The sequence below is a fragment of the Crocuta crocuta genome, unplaced genomic scaffold, assembly GCF_008692635.1.
Source record: "Crocuta crocuta isolate KB4526 unplaced genomic scaffold, BGI_CrCroc_1.0 scaffold25, whole genome shotgun sequence".
NCBI lineage: Eukaryota > Metazoa > Chordata > Mammalia > Carnivora > Hyaenidae > Crocuta > Crocuta crocuta.
The window spans coordinates 9,645,617-9,664,996 of NW_027532015.1; the positions used below are offsets into that span (position 1 = coordinate 9,645,617).

General features: G+C 35.1%; 1 protein-coding gene across 2 annotated transcripts in view; it reads right to left on the minus strand.

Moving 5' to 3' along the window:
• The window catches only part of ADGRG6 (adhesion G protein-coupled receptor G6), a 137,940-nt gene that overhangs the window by 41,886 nt on the left and 76,674 nt on the right, over positions 1 to 19,380 (minus strand). Inside the window, exons 6-12 of one of the 2 annotated variants that reach the window (XM_077776109.1) lie at positions 17,559 to 17,642; positions 11,805 to 11,890; positions 8,700 to 8,752; positions 7,672 to 7,734; positions 4,326 to 4,468; positions 1,408 to 1,519; positions 19 to 83 (exon numbers count right to left, since the gene is read on the minus strand). In XM_077776109.1, coding sequence (XP_077632235.1) covers positions 19 to 83; positions 1,408 to 1,519; positions 4,326 to 4,468; positions 7,672 to 7,734; positions 8,700 to 8,752; positions 11,805 to 11,890; positions 17,559 to 17,642 — 606 coding nt within the window. The remainder of the gene's footprint in view (positions 1 to 18; positions 84 to 1,407; positions 1,520 to 4,325; positions 4,469 to 7,671; positions 7,735 to 8,699; positions 8,753 to 11,804; positions 11,891 to 17,558; positions 17,643 to 19,380) is intronic. The other variant, XM_077776110.1, reaches the window with a different exon arrangement.

A 19,380-nucleotide genomic window follows, 5' to 3' on the forward strand; every position in this document is an offset into this window, starting at 1 on the left:
GAAAAATTGCTCACTTACTTGAACAATTGGAGATATCAGGAGGCCCCCAGTAGGCTAAAGATGTGTTGGCAAGGTCACGGTAACTATGGAACAAAACGGGATAGTTCAAATATTTGGCACAAATGACATTTTAATTGACAAAATTAGTTAATAATAAGTTTTAAAATCTGCCTTGACAGCTAGGTAAATTTCATTTGAAAATAAAACTGTAATACATTGAAATAAAACTCTTACTAAGAATTCTTACTGGAAAAAACCAGGAGCCATGCATCCTAGAAACAAAATACTAGCAATGGCCTGCACCCTAAGCTAGAATATACCAGGTTATTGAGGTTAAAACCATATTTGGTAATGCAGGTCAGATACCTCTTTAAGAAATTTTCAGATAAAATCCGATTTTGATTTCCCATAACTCTATATAGCAGATTATAATGCATACTTTACAGGTGAGGAAAAGACTTAGAGAAATCAAAGAATATTCTGAAGTTTCACAGCCAGGAAGAGGTACAGCCTTGTTTCAAACTAGAGTCAGTGACTCTCTGGAGCCCTTCTTTTCTCCTCACCATGTACCAAACATGGCAGAAGGTGCAAGATTTGGGCACTTTCCATTTCTGAACCCCTCCACCCCTGCGAGAAAACTTAACTAGGGGTGAGTTGGAGCATGAAGAACTGGGTCTGACTTGCTGCTCTACAATGAATCCTTTGCAATCGACCAGTCTCTAGGGAAAATCTACACCCTGACCGTCTCTATTAGCAGCCTGCCTTCACCTCGATTCTGACCTTATTTCCCTCTTTTTCTCTCTCTCTCCCCCTCCAAATTGTTTAAAAGTCTTGGAATTTCAGGGGTGCCTGGGAGGCTCAATGGGTTAAGCATCTGACTACAGCCCATGTCATGGTCTCAAGGTTCATGGGTTCAAGCCCTGCACTGGGCTCTGTGCTGACAGCTCAGAGACTGGAGCCTGCTTCGGGTTCTGTGTTTCCCTCTCTTTCTGCCCCCTCCCCCAGTCACACTCTGCCTCTCTCTCTCTCTCTCTCAAAATAAATAAATAAATAAATAAACATTAAATTTTTTTTTTAATTTAAAGTCTTGGAATTTCAGCTGCATGTTCCAAAGCTGTGAGCTGGCTTCATTTATCCATATACAAGGTGCTTCCCCCTACGGCCACACTCTGGTTTCCAGATCTCTCCATCTTTCTTTGGAAAAGGCTAAATCAGCATATTGCTTAGAGTAAAAAGGCTTTTTTTGGTAACCTCATCTTTACCTTCCTTGAAGTGTGTGATTTAGGTATTCACAGACTTTCCTGCCCTTCTCTCCTATCAATATACAAAGCACAGGGACGGCGGTGCAGTGTAATGTGGAGGGAGATAATGCAGAGCTTTACTGGCAAGATTCAACAAAAGCATTACCATGTCCGTGAAGCATAAAAGCCTTGCTTCCCTGGACAAGGGAAGTTGTACACAGATGGTGGGATGAGTGGCCATTGATAGCCTTTGGGTTCCTCCTCAGCATAACATAAACCTATGTGAAAATAAGAAATGTTAATCTATCGTTTGAAGCAAAGAGGTCCAAGATGAGAGCAAACTGAGGAATTAAGTATTTATTTCATGTAATACTGAAATATTAGCTTTTATGTTCAGAATTTGCAAAAATTGCAAAATTAGGAAAAAGAAACACTTAGCACATTTCAGACACAAAAGTTATCCAAATCAAAATCATGCATGTATGGGAGTATAATCATGAAACGTGCATCATTATTCTTATGTAAATCATTAACAGATAAAATTAGTAAAATCAAGGTTTATTTAAAAGATAAACACTACAGGGGCCCCTGGGTGGCTCCATCAGTTGAGCATCTGACTCTTGATTTAAGCTCAGGTCATGATCTCACGGTCCTGGGATCGAGTCTCATGTCAGGCTCTGTGCTGAGCCTGAAGTCTACTTGGGATTCTGTCTCTCCCTCCCTCTGCCCCCTTCCCCTCCCCTTGCTCACTCGCACTTTCACTCTCAAATAAAAATAGAGGCTCCTGGGTGGCTCAGTTGGTTAGGTGTCTGACTTTGGCTCAGGTCATGATCTCATGTTCATGAGTTCAAGCCCTGTGTTCTGCTCTGTGCTGACAGCTCAGTCTAGAGCTTGCTTCAGATTCTATGTCTCCCTCTCTTTCTGCCCTTCCCCTCTTCATGCTCTCTCTCTCTCAAAAATAGACATTAAAAATTTTTTAAAAACCAATACATAAACATTAAAAAAAACTAATAAACCCTACATACAGTGATGATCCTGAAAAATTCAAAATGTAATATATTTTTCCAAAGGGAAAAGGCTACAAAATACTGTGTAGTCATTGAGTTGCACACATATTTTATGGCAAAATCTCCAGCTGTTCAGAAAGCATCTTCTGTCTGAAAGTTTGCTGCGAGGAGAGTATGAAGAGAGCTGTAAGCCAGCACCACATGTCTCTCACACACGCCCTCTGCCTCAGATCACCCCACCTGTTGTCTGAGAACTCTCTGGGCAAGTGTCATGACATAAATGATTCAGATTTTACAATTTTAAAAATATTAAAATAAAAGCAAAAGATCAACAACAAAATCTTATTATTTCAGGACTGAAAAACAGCAAGTTATACCAGACTGCTGGGAACTGGTATTATAGTCACTAACTGAACATTCAAAGAACTTTCCCACCTACATTCTGAGGCTTCAAATTACCAGGTTTGACTTTTATTTTTTTTTTCATTTGGTAGAAACTTTTCTTCATAGGCCCACTTGGCAGAAAAACAGTAAAGTGCAGAACTTAAAGAAAGTGGTAGAAATTACACGTCTAGGGATGCAGAGTTTTCTGGGTTCCCTCAGCCCCTAGAACAGCGATGAGGCCAGCTGCCCCTCACACAGCTCCTTTGCCATTCCTGGAGCTCCTTCTTTATGGAGACTCATGTGTGGAAGGGTGGCGTGTGCACTCTCCCCAGCTTCCAGAAGCCCCATCTGTAAATAAGCAAGCACTCTCCCATAGAGGCTCAGAAACTGGCCATGCTGGGGCACCTGGTGGCTCAGTCCTGATAAGCGTCTGACTCTTGGATTTGGATCAGGTCATGGTCTCAGGAGTCTGAACCTTGCATCAGGCTCTGTGCTGATGGTGAGGAGCCTGCTTGAAATTCATTCTCTCCCTCTCTCTTGCTGCCCCTCCACAGCTTGTGCTCTCTCCCTCTCAGAATAAATAAACTTAAAAAAGAAAATAGAAACTGTTTGTGGTGATGAGGACAAGGATGATTTGCACCCCACCACCTCTATGAGTTCTTGGTAATTGTGTATGTTGACACATTATATATGGGTAGTTCCTCACAGAAGCAGAGATGCTTGCTTCGCTATCACACCGGGATTCCACCCTCAGTTGCAAACAGCTTCTTAGAGACTGAGGCATGCATGCTGCCCTCACTTCAGCCTCTTGCACATGTATAAGGAAAAGTGTCCAAGTTTCCTTTTCTCTTGATCTCTATTAATATGCCTAATCATAAATAATCACAGTCACATAGCAACAGAATAATTACTTTTTGTTGTCCATATTTGTGATCATTGATTTTTCTAAAATAGTTCTACCAAAGCTCATTCATTTAGTTATTCAAGTATTTAAGTGCTGGGGAGAGTATAGCACATGCTAGGTGCTCGGGGAGACAAGAAGTGAGGGTGTGAAAACAATGATGTGATAGGCAGGTGGATGGTGGGAGTAAAGAGCGGTGTGAAGCAGACCTAGAAAGGCATAAAGGGTCAGGCACATCGGGGCAAGGGCAAGGGGTCCTACGTGTATGGTTGGAGCTCAGGACGTGAATCGTGTCTAGGTGGGAACTGAATCTAAACCCTGGATGACTCTCAGATTTCTGACCTACTCCTTGTGAAGTCAGTGGTATCATTAATGAAGACAGAAAACACGAGATGTTTTCTAATATGACATTGCCTTTTCTAAGAGTTACCTCATTAGAGTTCCCATATGTACACAAACATACTCTTTATTCCTGCAGCTGAAGCCAATTCTGGTCAAGGCTATCCTGGCTCTTTGCTCATACGCTTAGTATTTCCAGAACAAGTTCCCCACAAGAGTATAAATTCTCTTCTGCCCCTTTCATTCCCTTAGATTCATAGATGTTGAGTTGCTCTCTTTTATGTTAACTGGGTCACCCATTTGTTACAATGCCACTCATAGGATGAATTTCATCATCAGAAAAAATAGTTTTAAGTAAGCAAATGATGCACATAGGAAGAATATTTCCATGGCTGTATCAGTTAAACCTGAAGAGTTATAGAGCATACGTATTAAAAAATTAAAGGAACTTACCCAGTTGTTTTACGCTCACTGCATATAGCCTCAAGCCCTCATCCAAGGAGTCATTATTTTTTAAGAGCTTCTGTTGAATGTCTTTTCCTTCTAAATTGGGATTGTTGGTAGCATTGTAAACTAGAAGGGCCCAAATCACCAACCTAGAAAAACACTTCAGATGTAATTGTTGGAACTGTTGATTTTTTTTTTTTTTTTTTTTTTTGGNTAACAAGAGGGATGACCATGAAGTGTTGAGACTCAACAGACAGGCCACAGCACTCAAAGACTTCTATTGTTGCATACATTAGAATGTTAAAAATATATCTATATGAATAGATTATATAAGATATTGCATGTATAATTCTATTATATCATATTGTATAATCTCATTTCTTTTGAGAAATGTTTTAAGTAATATTTATAGCATACATGCAAGAAAAGACCACACTTCTGGCTAATGCTACATTGTTTCTTGGTCGCCAAAAATAAAGTTTTTTAGAAAAGTTAAATTCCAACAAATCTGACTAAAAGGATTGACTTTAAGATTATTAAGGTTTTACTGTTAACAAGTAACAACATTATTAAGGGTGTTCCAATTTCTCCAGAACTTTAAAAATGATTCTCCGTCTCCATAAAGCATTTGCAAGTATGTTATATGGTGAAAAGTTACAAAATAAATACTTCAAGTATACATGATGATTGGCCAGTATCCTACAGAAGTTTACAGACTGTCTGACTTTGAAGGTCTTTAAAAAGAAAATATTTCTATGAGAAGCAGAGATGAATCCTAAAAGCCCCATCAAAACCTTTGGTTCTACATTTCAAAATAATGTAATTTTCTGTTCAACTGTAATCATAGCCATTGTCAATAGCAGAAATCAAAATATGCCAAAGTCAGGGTGGTAGCACTGTTTCTGAAATAAGTATTCCCCACAGGGAGGCATGGCATAACTTATTTATAAAATTATGCGGATATCAATAAAAATGAAATGGAGTACTGATATATTTGTGATGCTAAAAAATGAAAGATTCCTTGAAATATATGCCATTCAANGACAAAGAACTGAACTGTTCTCACAATTCAGTCTGAAAAGCTAATTATTGGGGCATCTGGATGGCTCAGCCAGTTAAGCGTCCGACCTTGGATCAGGTCATGATCTCACAGTTCATGGGTTTGAGCCCCACATCAGGCTCTGTGCTGACAGTTAGCTCAGAGCCTGGAGCCTGCTTCAGACTCTGTGTCTCCCTCTCTCTCTGACTCTCCCTGCTCGCTCTCTCTCTCTCTCAGAAATAAATAAAAAAAATTAAAATTTTTTTTTTAAAAATGAAAAGCTATTTATCTCTAAAATGATCTACAGCTTAGTGTTCAAATATAAGTCATATTTCAGGATGAGCAAGACAAACATAGATATAAATATAATGGTGAACTGTCATCACTTAATAATTTTGTAAACGGCCTAGGAAAAAGTATCTTTTGGTTAAGTTATTGTTGGAAGATAAGCTTTGCCACTCTAGTTACTGAGAGCTTAGAGTTGAGAACGTGACCTTTTACTTCTCTTGAATATGGAGAACATAATGAACACAATGTATTGGGCTCATACTGAATCCCCAAATTCAGCAATTCAAGAATGACCATGCATTTCTCAGGCCTTATCCCTGCATTTTCCTCTCTAATCCTGAAAACTGAAACTGTTTTCCTGGTTCTACAAAGTTCCATCAGTTGTTACCATCAATCACCCTTTATTTGAATAAACCAGACTCTGTGGCTTTGGTTTCCTGTCTGTCTAGGCGATAGAGGATGATGGCATTATCTGAGGTTATGGTCTATGTTAAGTGTTACAACCAAACTGAAAGGAAAAGTTTGGGGGAAAAAAACTAGTAGATTGTGGTTTTGAGAAAACACTTGGAGAGACAAAAATTCATCAATGAGCATAAGAGAAGTAGAGAGTAGGTAAAAAAGAGGGGGAGAAACCTGTAAGAATACATTTTAAAATAATTTTAAAACGATGAAAATTTTAAAATACACTTTTAAACAGTTTCAAAAAATTGTGAAGCAAAGATTCAAAGAAAAACCAAACATGTAGACTTTCCCATCTACATGGTCTTAGTTCTCTCTCCATAATATTTTCTGTGAAGTTATCCATTGTTTTGACAAAAATTGAGATTCAATGAATTTAAATGTCTTTCAAGCAAGAGTTTGTGAGGTACTGACACAGGCTAGTGATGACTGACTTCAGTATTGCTGGGTAGTAGATGAATGCTGACTTCCTACAGAGGATATATCATTGATGACACCCCCAATCTTGGCTGCCCCAATTGTTAGACAAATGTCCAATAAAGGGATCCATATCATGCATCCATTATTCCAAGCTCAACAGGATCTAGCAGTACAGGTTGGAGGAAAAATTATTTGCCTAAAGAGAGAAGTCTAGCTGACATCAAGAATATAGTATTAACATAATTATCCTGTTCTTTAGATCATAGAGGAAAGAAAACTTTCTTTCCCTAATTGGATGCTTCAAGCCAGTCCATTGTGATATGAATAGTTTCAACTATAATTTAAAAAAAAAATTTTCTTTTTTAGTATTAAACAGAATACAAAAATAAAAGTAAGAAGAAACTCTCTGGCCAACGTTCATATGAAATTCTATTTTTGTCTCTTCTCCTAATAAGAATACATCACCTTAAAAGAAGTATATTCCATCATTATGGCTGTAAATCTATAAAATCAGTTCAGTCAATTGAAACTGAGAAAGACTTAAGGGAACTTAGGCTTTTCAACTAATTTTTTTCTTTTTTGGAGATGTAATAGACTACCTGAACATAACTAAATTTATTTCATTTAGGAGTTTAAGTTGTTTTTAATTATATGGCACTCTGAAGTTGGCCTGTGGGTGCCAACAAATTCTGTAAGGTGAATAGATTTGTTAAATTACGTGCTGTTGAAGTCACAGATGAGATGAATTTTAAAATGAAAACTTCTGAGAAGTGGCTATTCCCCATATTATTAGATGCCATTATATGTAAGCTTTAACTATCTTTTTTTTCTTTGATGGTCTCTTTGAAATTTCAAATAATAGGTAAAGGCTTATCATAAATAAACTAGAAATAATAACTAGAATAACTCATACATTTTAAATGTGCTACTTCTGAATTATTTTTCATCGGATTCACATTTTTATCCACTCTATTATTTGGTGGTTTTAACTACAAGAAAACAAATAGTGTACATTACTGCTAAAGAAATAAAAGTGCTACTTGATAAAAATGTTTCTCTCCTATTTCACTATTCTCACTTCTCTACCAGTCAAAACAGGTGAGAGAAAGTATGTTACACTTTCTGTTAAGACTCTGTCAGTGTTACCTTGGATCATTCCCAATGCTCCTCTTGACTTTAATCTTGTCCTCATCCATGCTCTGGTGAAAACTATAAACACAAATATGTATCTTCATTATCAACCTCATTTGTCACATCATCAACAACAAAATTTGAGGAGGTGAAAGAAAGAGGCAAAATGAACGTTTTAAGCCCAGTGTTTCCAAATATGTGTCCTGAAATTGTTGTTCTTTTACATGCCCGAGACTCAATGGTTCCATGGTCAAGTAAGCTTGGCAGCTCTGTGCCAAGATTTCAAGATTCACAACGCATGTTAGTAAACTAAAGAGTCTGAGATGTTCAGATATCTAGAAATGCACTTCAGTTTACTTTTCAGTTGTACTTCTGGAGTTAATTCAACATGTGATCCTTCTTCTGTGTTAACTTATGACATCTCTTGGGTTCACAGAATACACGTTTAGGTTTCATGAAATATACCTTTGAAAACTAAGTATAAAATTATGAAAACAAGGTGCAGAGGAGGATATGTGGATGATACTATTTGCTAGGCAGGTAAAGTGTTCAAATATAATAGTAAAAGGCATTTTTGAAAAGCTAGGTGCAGACTGTAGATGTCTCATCTTACGTAAAAATGGCCTCCAAATTGGGGTGCTATAGATGATCAACTGGGGTATGCGATTAAACCTACAGAACTTCTATGTATATGTGATTATCTTTTTTTAACTTGTGGTATATTATAACATATACTGTTTAAGTAATACACACACACAAATTTATTTAAAATTGCAAACATATTTTGGGAATGCAGGCTAATTTTTTTTAAAGATTGGGATCCATGATCAAAAAATTAAAACCAATTGCTACAGCACTGAAGATTTGCACAAAGAAATGACATAGAGTTGTTTTAGAAAGATTATAAATATGGTACATGTGTGTATGTGTGTACTTGTGCTGTATGTGTGTTCGGGGGGTGGGGCGTATAACCAGAGAGATAGAGCGTAGCATTATATGAGACACTACTTTTTATTTCTTAAATAATTCATTCTGTCATTTACCTGATATTGACCACATAAACAGTGTAGTTCCAATTTTGGAAGGTTGAATTGAGCTGAAAAATACAATGGAAAAGAGTGAGCTTTGATAATACTTTCTAAAAAAAAAAAAAAAAACAAAAAAACTGAATCGAGTATCTTCCCTCCCAAAGGATAAGTTGTTATTGGAATAAGGCCCTGGGAAAATCTCAGAGAGCCAGAGTGAAAGAAGGGTAAAGATAACAGTTACCGAATCATTATATGCCAAGAACTTTCAAAGGTTATTTCTTCGATCTCACAACAACCAGTGAGATAGGTATTATCTGCTCCCTCACCCTTATTTATGAAGAAACTGAGCTTCATGGAGAGGAAATAGCTTGCCCAATGTCCTCAACTAAGCAGCAGATCCCAGACTGAAACTCAAGTCTGTCTAGAAACACTATACTTTCCTCTCTAGCCCTTATTATAATGGACTCCACTATAATGGTTCTTCAAATTAGCCATCAGACTGAGGGCTACACAGCTGTAACAGCGTACATGGGAGCATTAGCAACATAAACACCTTTGTATTCCTCATTTAACAAACACAAAGCAATTAACACATCTTTTCTAGTATCATCTCATAAGGATATTAGTAAGAAAAGTTACAAATTAACAATATGAGCCTTAAAAAAAGCAAAATTAGTTCAACATTATTGGGAACTATGTTAATTATTATGTAGGTATTTAACAGTCTCATGGGTCTCAGCGTCAGACTTTTTAAAGAAGGAATGGTTCTTCTCAATATAAATAACAATTACATTTCCAATACAATCACAAATGGGATTTCTTTACTGATATGAGATCTTCCTATTTCTATATCACCTCCAAAAAGGGATTTTTAAGTCTTACTTTATACACACAGTTAGCTTTCCTTGTAAGCATTCCTAAAATTGAATGTAAATTCAATGAAGTCCTGGCAAAAAGTAGTGTTTTAAAATTAAAAGCAGCAATAATATGAATCAGAGACACCAGTTATGTTTTCTCTATTTCAAGTATCTGCTTTGGTATCTTTCATCTTAAACAAAAAGTGTCCAGTGAAGTTTAGCTTCAGATGAGAACGAAACTGTATTGAAAACCAAACATATAATATAAACGTAAAATCACATGCTGCCAAAGGCACAGACTGTCCAGTGAATGTTAATTTCTCAAATTAATCATATTAGCAGTGGCTTATTTGAGAATGAAAAGAAAGAATTTTATCTTTTGAAATCATTCTGATTTTTTAAATTTAATTTTTTAAATGTTTTATTTCTGAGAGAGAGAGAGAGAGAGTAGGGGAAGGTCAGAGAGAGAGGGAGATGCAGAATCTGAAACAGGCTCCAGACTCTGAGATGGCAGTCAGCACAGAGCCTGACGTGGGGCTGGAACCCATGAACCCTGAGATCATGACCTGAGCTGAAGTCGGAGGCTTAACCGACTAAGCTACCCAGGCGCCCCAAAATCATTCTGATTTTTAAACAAAACAAAAATAAGAATGCTTGAAAGGAAATGGGATACAAGAATACGCTTTCTGGAAAGCCATTCTTTATTTAGAAATGAAACATCTCTCCTAGTGTTTGAATTAGTTACTGGCTTTAATACGTCAGTCCCCAAAATCAACAGCTGCATTTGTCATTATTTAGAGAATTTCACTCCTCTAAATTTTGTAACAATTGTTAATTACATACTATTGTTTCCTGTGGTCAACTTGTTTTAAAGCATATTCAAACTAAGGCTTTTCTTATTATAGACTCTTCAAAATAAGACTGTCTTGTCCTAGCAGTTATTCTTTAGATAGATAGATCAATAGATGACTGATAGATAAATAGACAAATAGATTAGATAGTCACCACTACTTCTCAATATATTTAGCTTTGGTTTGCTACCAAGGGCATGTTTACCAGGCTTCAGCATAAGAAAACCCATTTTTCGTCAAAATGTATTCTTGAGTGACTTCAATCACAGTAACTGTGTAAGCTGTAGTAGTACTGTATATAAAAATCAGTACAAAGTCCCACAGTCTGTTACAGAAACAAAATAAAATAGAAAATATAGAAGCCTATGGAAAACAAAATTTTGGTCTCAGAGATGAAAATTAGGAAACCATAGGTGGTATGTATAAGGAAAATGAAATAAAATGCTGAAGTTTTTTTAAATTGGAAATTACCAAAATTTTACTTAATAGAATATGATTAAATTAATTAGTATAACCTAAATCTCCATCAACAGAAGACTTAAATGGCCAGACAGTCACAGAATGGAATACTATGCACCTTTAAAAAAAGAAAAAAAGAAAAATTAGATAAGGAAGGTCTCTGTGTACTTATGATGCAAACCTGGTAATTACAAAAATAAGTACAATGATACGTAAAATATGCTTTTAGTGAAAAAAGGAGGAAAAATAAGAATCTATAATCCTTTTTAAAAATGTTTATTTATTTTTAAAAGAGAGAGGGGTGGGGCAGAGAGAGAGGGAGACAGAAGATCCGAAGCAGGCTCTGCTGCGCTGTCAGTACAGAGATGGGGGCTCAAGCTCATGAATGGTGAGATCATGACCCAAGCCACCCAGGCATCCCAAGAATCTATAGCCTTATTTTCTTTTATATGCACAAAGAATCTGGGAGGGGGGAGGAGGGAAACAAACAAGAAAAACTAACAATGACTTCTAAGCAGATGGATTGGACTCCAGGGAGATGAGCTACAAAGATGGACTGAATATTTTCATGAATATATTTTGTTATAATTTTTGGTTTATGAGTCATTCAAACAATTAAATAAAAAATATATAATCTACTTTCTAAAGCTATGCTGAAAATGTAGGGATATAATAGTAAATAAAGATACCTATCAAAATTTATTTCTATTTGTGTGGTACTTTTCTTATTTAGACATTAATCATCTATTAGGCTTGTCCTTGATTCAAATGTACCTCCCCCTCTATGCATAAGCATACACCTCACTTCTATATCTGTTCATAGTAAATATAAGGAACAGCGTCTGTGTTTCACTAAGATCTACGGACTCAATTACCCAGACGGTAGAGTCCTTTCCAGGTTTCCAGAGGTGAAAGGTTTCAAATCACAAAAGAAATTGTATAAGTTCACTTACCCATTCTGCCACCTTGTTCTGTACTTTAACCTCAGGGTGATGAAAGATGTTTTGAATCACTATGGATATTCTAAAGACAATTCCATCTGTCCATTGGGAATAGGATTGAGCCGTTAGTTATATTTTATAGTCCTATAATTATCAATTTAAATATACAATCACATGATTTCACACAATGTAAAAGAAACTCTTTCTGTTGGGGAAATAGGCTTCTAGTTATGGAACGAATAAGTCGCAGTAATAAAAGGCATATAGAAAAAAGAGTCAACGATTTTGTAATTATGTTGTATGCTGACAGATGGTAGCCACACTTGGGGTGAGCACAGCATAACACACAGACTTGTTGAATCACTATATTGTACACCTGAAACTAACAAACATTGTGTGTCAACTACACTTCAATTAAGAAAAAACTAAAAAAAAAAAAAAAAAACCTCTTTCTACACAGGTACAGAAAATTTGAGATATTTTGACTTTATGCTCATTGACCTTTGCAACTGCTTAGAAAGAGTATCAATTAGTTTATTCTGATAAATATTTCATTGCTCCTACATTATCACCTACATATGTTTCTTTAATTCTATAGATTTTGGATATCTAGTCTAGTTTTTTCATGACTTTTTCATGTATAATTTGACCTCATATAATAAGAAATTACCTCTTTTTTTAATCTTATAAAGAATGACAGGGTTTGGGGGGTGAAAACTTGAGTAGAATGATGGGCAGAAGTTAACTTGGAAAAGAATAGGCACACACGTATTTGCTGCCCTCTGCCCCTTCTTCTTCTTTCTCACCCCACATAGCATTTATTTCTAAGTCATTCATCAAATTTTTCATCAAAATTCCATAAATATAGTGGTTTATATCAAAATAAAGGGGGGAGGAAAGAAAGAATATTTGCAGATATAATTTTAACTGGACTAAATTGCTTTAAAAAAAACTTACGTGAGAAGAAGGTTCTGCTTTTTTCTTTTGGGGATCTTTAAAGTAGTCTGATCATTTTTTTTGTAAATGCAAATCTAAGTCACCAGCCAGGTTTGCTGAATCTCTCTAGATGCGTGTTATAGGATACCTTACTATAAATAGCTCATGAGAACAATGTCATTTTAAAATAGGTTATATATAGAAAAAAATGAATCTCCATTATTGTCAATCATCTTCCTTCATGCTTATATGTTGGTAAGTCTTCAGGAAAGTATGCATAGAAAATGTAGAAATTATATAATTTAAACACTGTTGGGGAATAGATTTAATGAAACATTTGGAAAGTCAGTAGAAAATACTTAAAACTCTGCCTCTGAAAACCCCCATATCTACCAAAATGCAAATTCCAGTTCCACTACCAAAGGAATGCTTTTCCAGTATGGGGTCAGAATCTCATGCTAAAAATTCTACCACTCCCAGAGGTAATAGTATAAATACGTGAAATTGGTACAAGTCCAAGGACAAGTGGATTTAACTTATGCAAACTAGGTTATTTCAGGTTCTAAAACTCTTCAGGTATTTTAGCAAAGTTGATTTGATGTTTCCCTAAAAATATTCTGAATTTAAAATATCTGGAGGAATATATTCAAAACAAATGATAATAATTCAGATGAACAAAACACGTGTACACTGTATATCTTATCATATCAAATCATGGATATTCTGAATGGGCGAGAAGTTCAAATTTGAGAGGTCTCAGAGTTATTCCAGGGTCCTAAAGATAATTCTGCCAATGTTCACTGGTGCCAGCAGAGTAGCTGAAAAGCCACCACTAGATGGAGATGCAAAGCACGTGTTTAAGACCAGCATTCTTTCCAGCTCAGAAGAATATTGCAAAATACCAAAAATCATTATTTTTAATCACTGACATTGTTTTGGAAACATTTAAGATGGTTTTCTTTAATTTTTAAATATTTGCTGCCTCATTTTTCCAATCTGCTGTTATTTATAAATGAGAAAGACATCCAATATCAGAGATCATCTGAATAAATTTCTAAATATAGTACTCTCCCTAGAGTTATATTGCTTATAGCAAATAAAATATATGAACACAGAAAACAACCTAACATCTTGTGTTACAGACTCTCTTGTGTTAGAGATCACTTTCAAAGTGGTCTCTCTGCAGAAGCCTTGGAATGAAGTATTTATATGTTCAATGGTGTCTACTTGTTAAACTTCTTTAAAATTTCTGAACAATACAGTCAACAACGAAACATGAGAAATGTCCAGGAGGGAACTTTCAATGCTGGATAAAGTGCCCACCAAAGAACTGGGAAGAAGGGTTGTGGCTTGCAGCAAAATAATTGGCTTAAGCATTGCCACTGCAGAAAACACATAATTAAGACGCACTGAAGCAGATTTTCCCATGGCATCCTAGAGGTCAAGCAATCTTCTATAGATGTAAAAACTCCTACAGGGTCTCAATAGAAATGCTTATTACAAATTTTCATATATTCCAGAGACTTCAAAAGCTGTATGTATTATCCTAATAATGGCAACCAAGCCAGAAGAATTCATGATAGATATTTCTTGGGGCAAAAAAATAAAAAGTATTTAAATATATCCATTTTCCAGTGTGACAACTCTTTTCTTGCATCCATGCAGAACTTCAAAGCAGAAATCATTGCTTGCCATTACAGATGTGGTCTCAAAACAGTATTCCTTTCTCCAATTAATCATTTTTTTCATCCTTCTTAATGCTCTTTTCAGGATTTCTTAGAAGATATAGAAACGAGACTACTTTATATGGAAGGGTGTGAAATACAGGTTTGAATGGGTGATTTTCAATTTACAGATGCTTAAATATAAACCAAATGTTATTTTAGAGCCAAAATGATGTCTTTGGAGTAGTGATGAGGGAATCATAACACGTACGTAGCATTTATAATATGACCGGGGTCCTGCTCATCCTGCACACATGATTTCTTTAGATAACAAGAATATAAAGCTAGATTGATTGTCTAATCTATCTATCTATCTATCTATATATATATCCAGAGAATAAATTATTTTATTTGAGTAGTTAAATTGTGTTAAGAAACTAGAAGCAGTGATACAATGGATACCTGTAAGCTAGGTTTTTAGAAGAATACTAAGGACTAACAGAGTTAATTCCTTGCTTGGGCTACTTGTGTTGATCCCACAAAATGTAATATCCAAGGGCACTGGTGTGATGCTTCAAGCACAGAAGATAAGATTTGGTATGCAAATAACTGGCTCAAAAGCTTTCCTTAAGAATGTAATGTAAAAGGCACAAAACTTATTTGTGGGAATACGTAGGTTATCCATTACAGACTGAAACATCTGTTTATGAAAAGTAACTTGATTTTCCTAGTATACTATCTGAGGCAAAGTAACTTGATTTTCTTAGTATACTATCTGAGGTATCAGTTAAAGTCGTATTGAAAATAACAAAAGGAACTTTACGCAGGAACATTTCACAAGTCTAGGAAAACACATTTCATTGATACACTGGAGAAGTATGTCTGATTGTTAAACAATCTCGATCCCTGCCCCCTCTTCACACCAGCATCTCATCATTGATGGACTCAACAAAACTCTTCCATAGTCTGGAATTTAAAGGACTGGATAAGATAGATGACAAACCTGATAGTTTTACCTATCTTTGTTACAGTGAACAAAACAGGATTCTCTAATATACAGATCATAATAAGCCTGAGAATGTTTACTGTATCCGTTTCCCAAGGAATAAGAGAAGTGTATCTGAAGTTCTTGACAGTATATGAATGATTTAGATGGTCCAGGACATGACCTTAAATCCCATTTATTCAGAAGGTGAACAAGTAATTCTCTTTCCAATAATTTCTAACTTGACCACATCAAAGAAAAAATATATTAATTAGATTACAGTCTGCCTCTAAAACTTTGTTACTCTCCCGTTTTAAGAAGACAGTGAAGGCTTCAGGCATAGAGATCTGAGAAAACAATAGGAGGTAGGAAGAATTTAATAATATTGTTTTCATTATATTCATTTTCATTTTTCATTTCTACTTTACAGCTAACAATATCAGTTTTACAAGAGCAATATCACTTTTTCCATATTAACTTAAATGTTTAAGTAAAAATATGAGTCAATTTAGGAAAAAAAACCTTGTAACTCAACAATATAGGTGGCTAAAGATGTGGTAAAAGTTGTTCAGATGGTACACAGACTGGAGTACACAATTTTGAGAATATTTCTACCACATGATGACTTTTGAATATTTTTAAATGCTAGGATTGCATTTTTATCCAGAATCATCTCAATGAGGTTTTTTCCTCTAATGTAGTCAAGTCAAACCATTTTAACTGATTCTAACATTTGCCTGCTTTGTTGAAACCCCATTGAAGGTTATGACGCAGGGAGGAATGGCTGAACAAGGCTCTCTTCAAGAATGTCAGAAATGACATGATGGAGTGAATACAGCTCTACTCTACCAAGTCAAGGACTCTGAAGCATCACATAAAAGTTCTTGGGCAGTAGAGGATGTGCCAGTCCTGGAGGGAGAATGCCACAGAGCCTCTTTGTATGTTCATACAAAGAGTGAAATACTTAGTTAGAATTATAATATTCCCATCTACTGGCTGGAGTCCATGTGAAATATGCATTGGAAACTTCAGCTGTAGCTGCTTTTTCCTGGGGGTTGCTGGAATGTTTGCCCCATCATAAATCTCCTTGGTGTAACTACCAGAATAACCATAAACACTTCCCTGAATCGGTGTCTTTATAATCCTAGTAAAATTTATATCTATGTTTCATGTAAAACATTCCATACTTCCAATTTAAATGTCCTTATAGAGGAAGTTGGTATAACCCCTGAAGCCAAAGAAAAAATTAACTATGTCGGTTTCTTTTCTCTGGGTTTTGGTCCCTGGTGATATACTGCAGATGTTTTGGCCTCACAAGTGAAATGATTGGGGTTGAGAAAATTCCTTTGTTTCTAATAGCTCATACTTGGGAATATTACTGTATTCAAGGCAATGCTGTGGTCACCTGATTGGAATTTTTCTTTTCTAGAAGGAACTTAAATCATTTACTCTGAATTACCAAAAGACTACTACCATACAGGTAGCAGACTAAATAATAATTTAAGTTACCTGGCATTTTTCCTGCTCATGTCTTGTATCCTATTAACTGCCATATTTGCAAATTGCAAATAATATACATTGTAAAGTATATGTGGAAAAAGAGTCAAGAAGCATTGGCACTTAACTGAATTTTTGTTAGCCAAAAATGGACTTAGTTGATATGCAATTACATTCTAACCATTATTCTTCAACAAATAAAAACAGACAGCAACATATTACCATATAAATGGATTTAAATGTCACAAATGCTTAAACATAAAAGTTGGTTTCAGTGAGAAATTACAGCATTAGGTTTTGTGAAATTACAAAATTCTTTAAAAAACTGGTTTCGTGAAGAGAATAATCTGACAAAATACCATATTTTTTCAGATATTTCATATAAAGCAAATTAATTCCTTTTAATTAAATACCTTTCTCTTAAAGCTTCCTTGGAAAACACTGTTAGCTAGAGGTGTATAAGAGTGGTACTGGAAATGTAGTCATTCCACTGGTCATTAGAAAAAGGAACTCAAGGGTATCAAGTGATGTCGACTTATTTTACTAATCTTACAAATGTACAAATGTATCCAATGATTCCAACAACAGAATTTTTGTTTGAACCTTAGATATTCCCATTCTTAGATTACAATTTTTTTAATCATATCCGACATACTACAAATATAAAAGGTAATGATTTCTTACCATTCCTTTGTTTATCGATTCTATTAGTAACAGGCATGTTAGTGGTGACAATGGGTGATGTAGTACTAGGAGAGTCTACAGTAGCTGGTAATAAAGATGAGAGAGATGTAATTTTGCAGGGAGCACATGACAGTTAATATGGATGAGCAATCTATAATTAATGCTTGAAAATATATAGAGGAGGAATAGAAACCATTTCTTGCTACTCACTACAACAGACTCTAGGGTTATAATGCATAAAACGAAGCAATGCTTCCTATGACACATTAAGAATCACTTCATATGGCCTTTGGTATTGTAATGTGCAAGAGTTTAGAGCTGGCACAAACGAAGAGGAGAAAGTACGTCTAGATTCTAGACCCAGGTCTCCTATTAACACGTTGATGACCACGTAGTGATTTACTTACTAAATCTTTCTAGGATTCAGTTTCCTAAGTTTGTAAAAAACAAAACAAAACAAAAAACCCAAAAAACAAAAACAAAAAACAGGTTCCAGAAGGCAGTCTGTTCCGCACCTATCAGCTTTCTAAATTAAGTTATTCTTCCTGATATGCTGAGGCTAGAGAAGTAAAGTCTCAGAATAAAATGTGTATCTCCTTGAGGAGATAAATGTAAACAAAGAGAATGAAACGTATAGACTATAGAATATAAATGTATAGAATGAATCATTTACAGATCTCAGTAACTCCACTAAACACTGATGGATAAAACAAATTTCATAAGGACACGCCTTACAGAGGAGCTATTTTCAAGGCATTATGTCATCACTTTGCTTTTTATACTATTAAAATTTCCAGTATTAAACCTTTATGTAGGGTTTTAATAGCTTTCTAAGGGATTCTGAGTTATATAAGTAGTAAAAGAACTATATACAGCATTTCTCTTTAGTTTCTCTTAAGAGTATGCTTGTATTAGCTGTACACTCATATGTACACTGACCATTTCTTATATATCTCAATTTTTAAACAATTACCTAGACTTAAAACATTTAAGAGATTATGTATGAAGTGATATGTGATTATGATTACCTTCTGAAAGCTAAATTCTTTGGCTCAAAATATATATCCTTAACTAAAATGATTTTCCATTTTAAAATAATAACACTTAAGAATTTAAGTATTTATTTTTTTAAATTACAGCCAATCAATTATATTCATCTTAATGCAAAATACATCAATGAATATCAAAATGCTGTTTGGTCATCTGGGACATGAGGAGAAAAATGCTGGGCATTTGGTCTTTTTCTCAGGAATCAGTCCTATAGATTTCTAAGATTAAAAGAAAAAAATTTAAATCCTTCAGATCTTGAACTAAGCAAAATTAATGTTTCTTTCTATTTCACATAACTATTTTAAACTACACTGTTTGTGAAACCCACATAATGACTTTATTTTCATAGATCAATCTTCGGTAATAATATCAAGAAATAGTGTATCGGAAAAGAAGCAAAGATAATACTGAATTACATCCCTTCTCCCTGATTACTCTTTTCCCACACTGGAACCACAGAAGAGAGCTTAGGTTTTGATCCATTTAGAAGCACTTCTGTAACCCCTGTCACTTTCATACCGTGATCCTCTTTTAAATAAGAGATTCAGCTTTTGCAAAGGCATTGTCATGATTCTTAATGTGGTACATAGAACATGCTACGTCATAAAGAAATATTTAATAGAATAAATGGGTGAAATGGGTCATGAGTAATTAGGAGGAGCAATGATAAAATTAAAGCAAAAATATTTATATTATTATTTCAAAACTTACATAACTTTAATTATATATTATTAGCATGCAACTATTTGGTAATAATATATAACTGGACTAC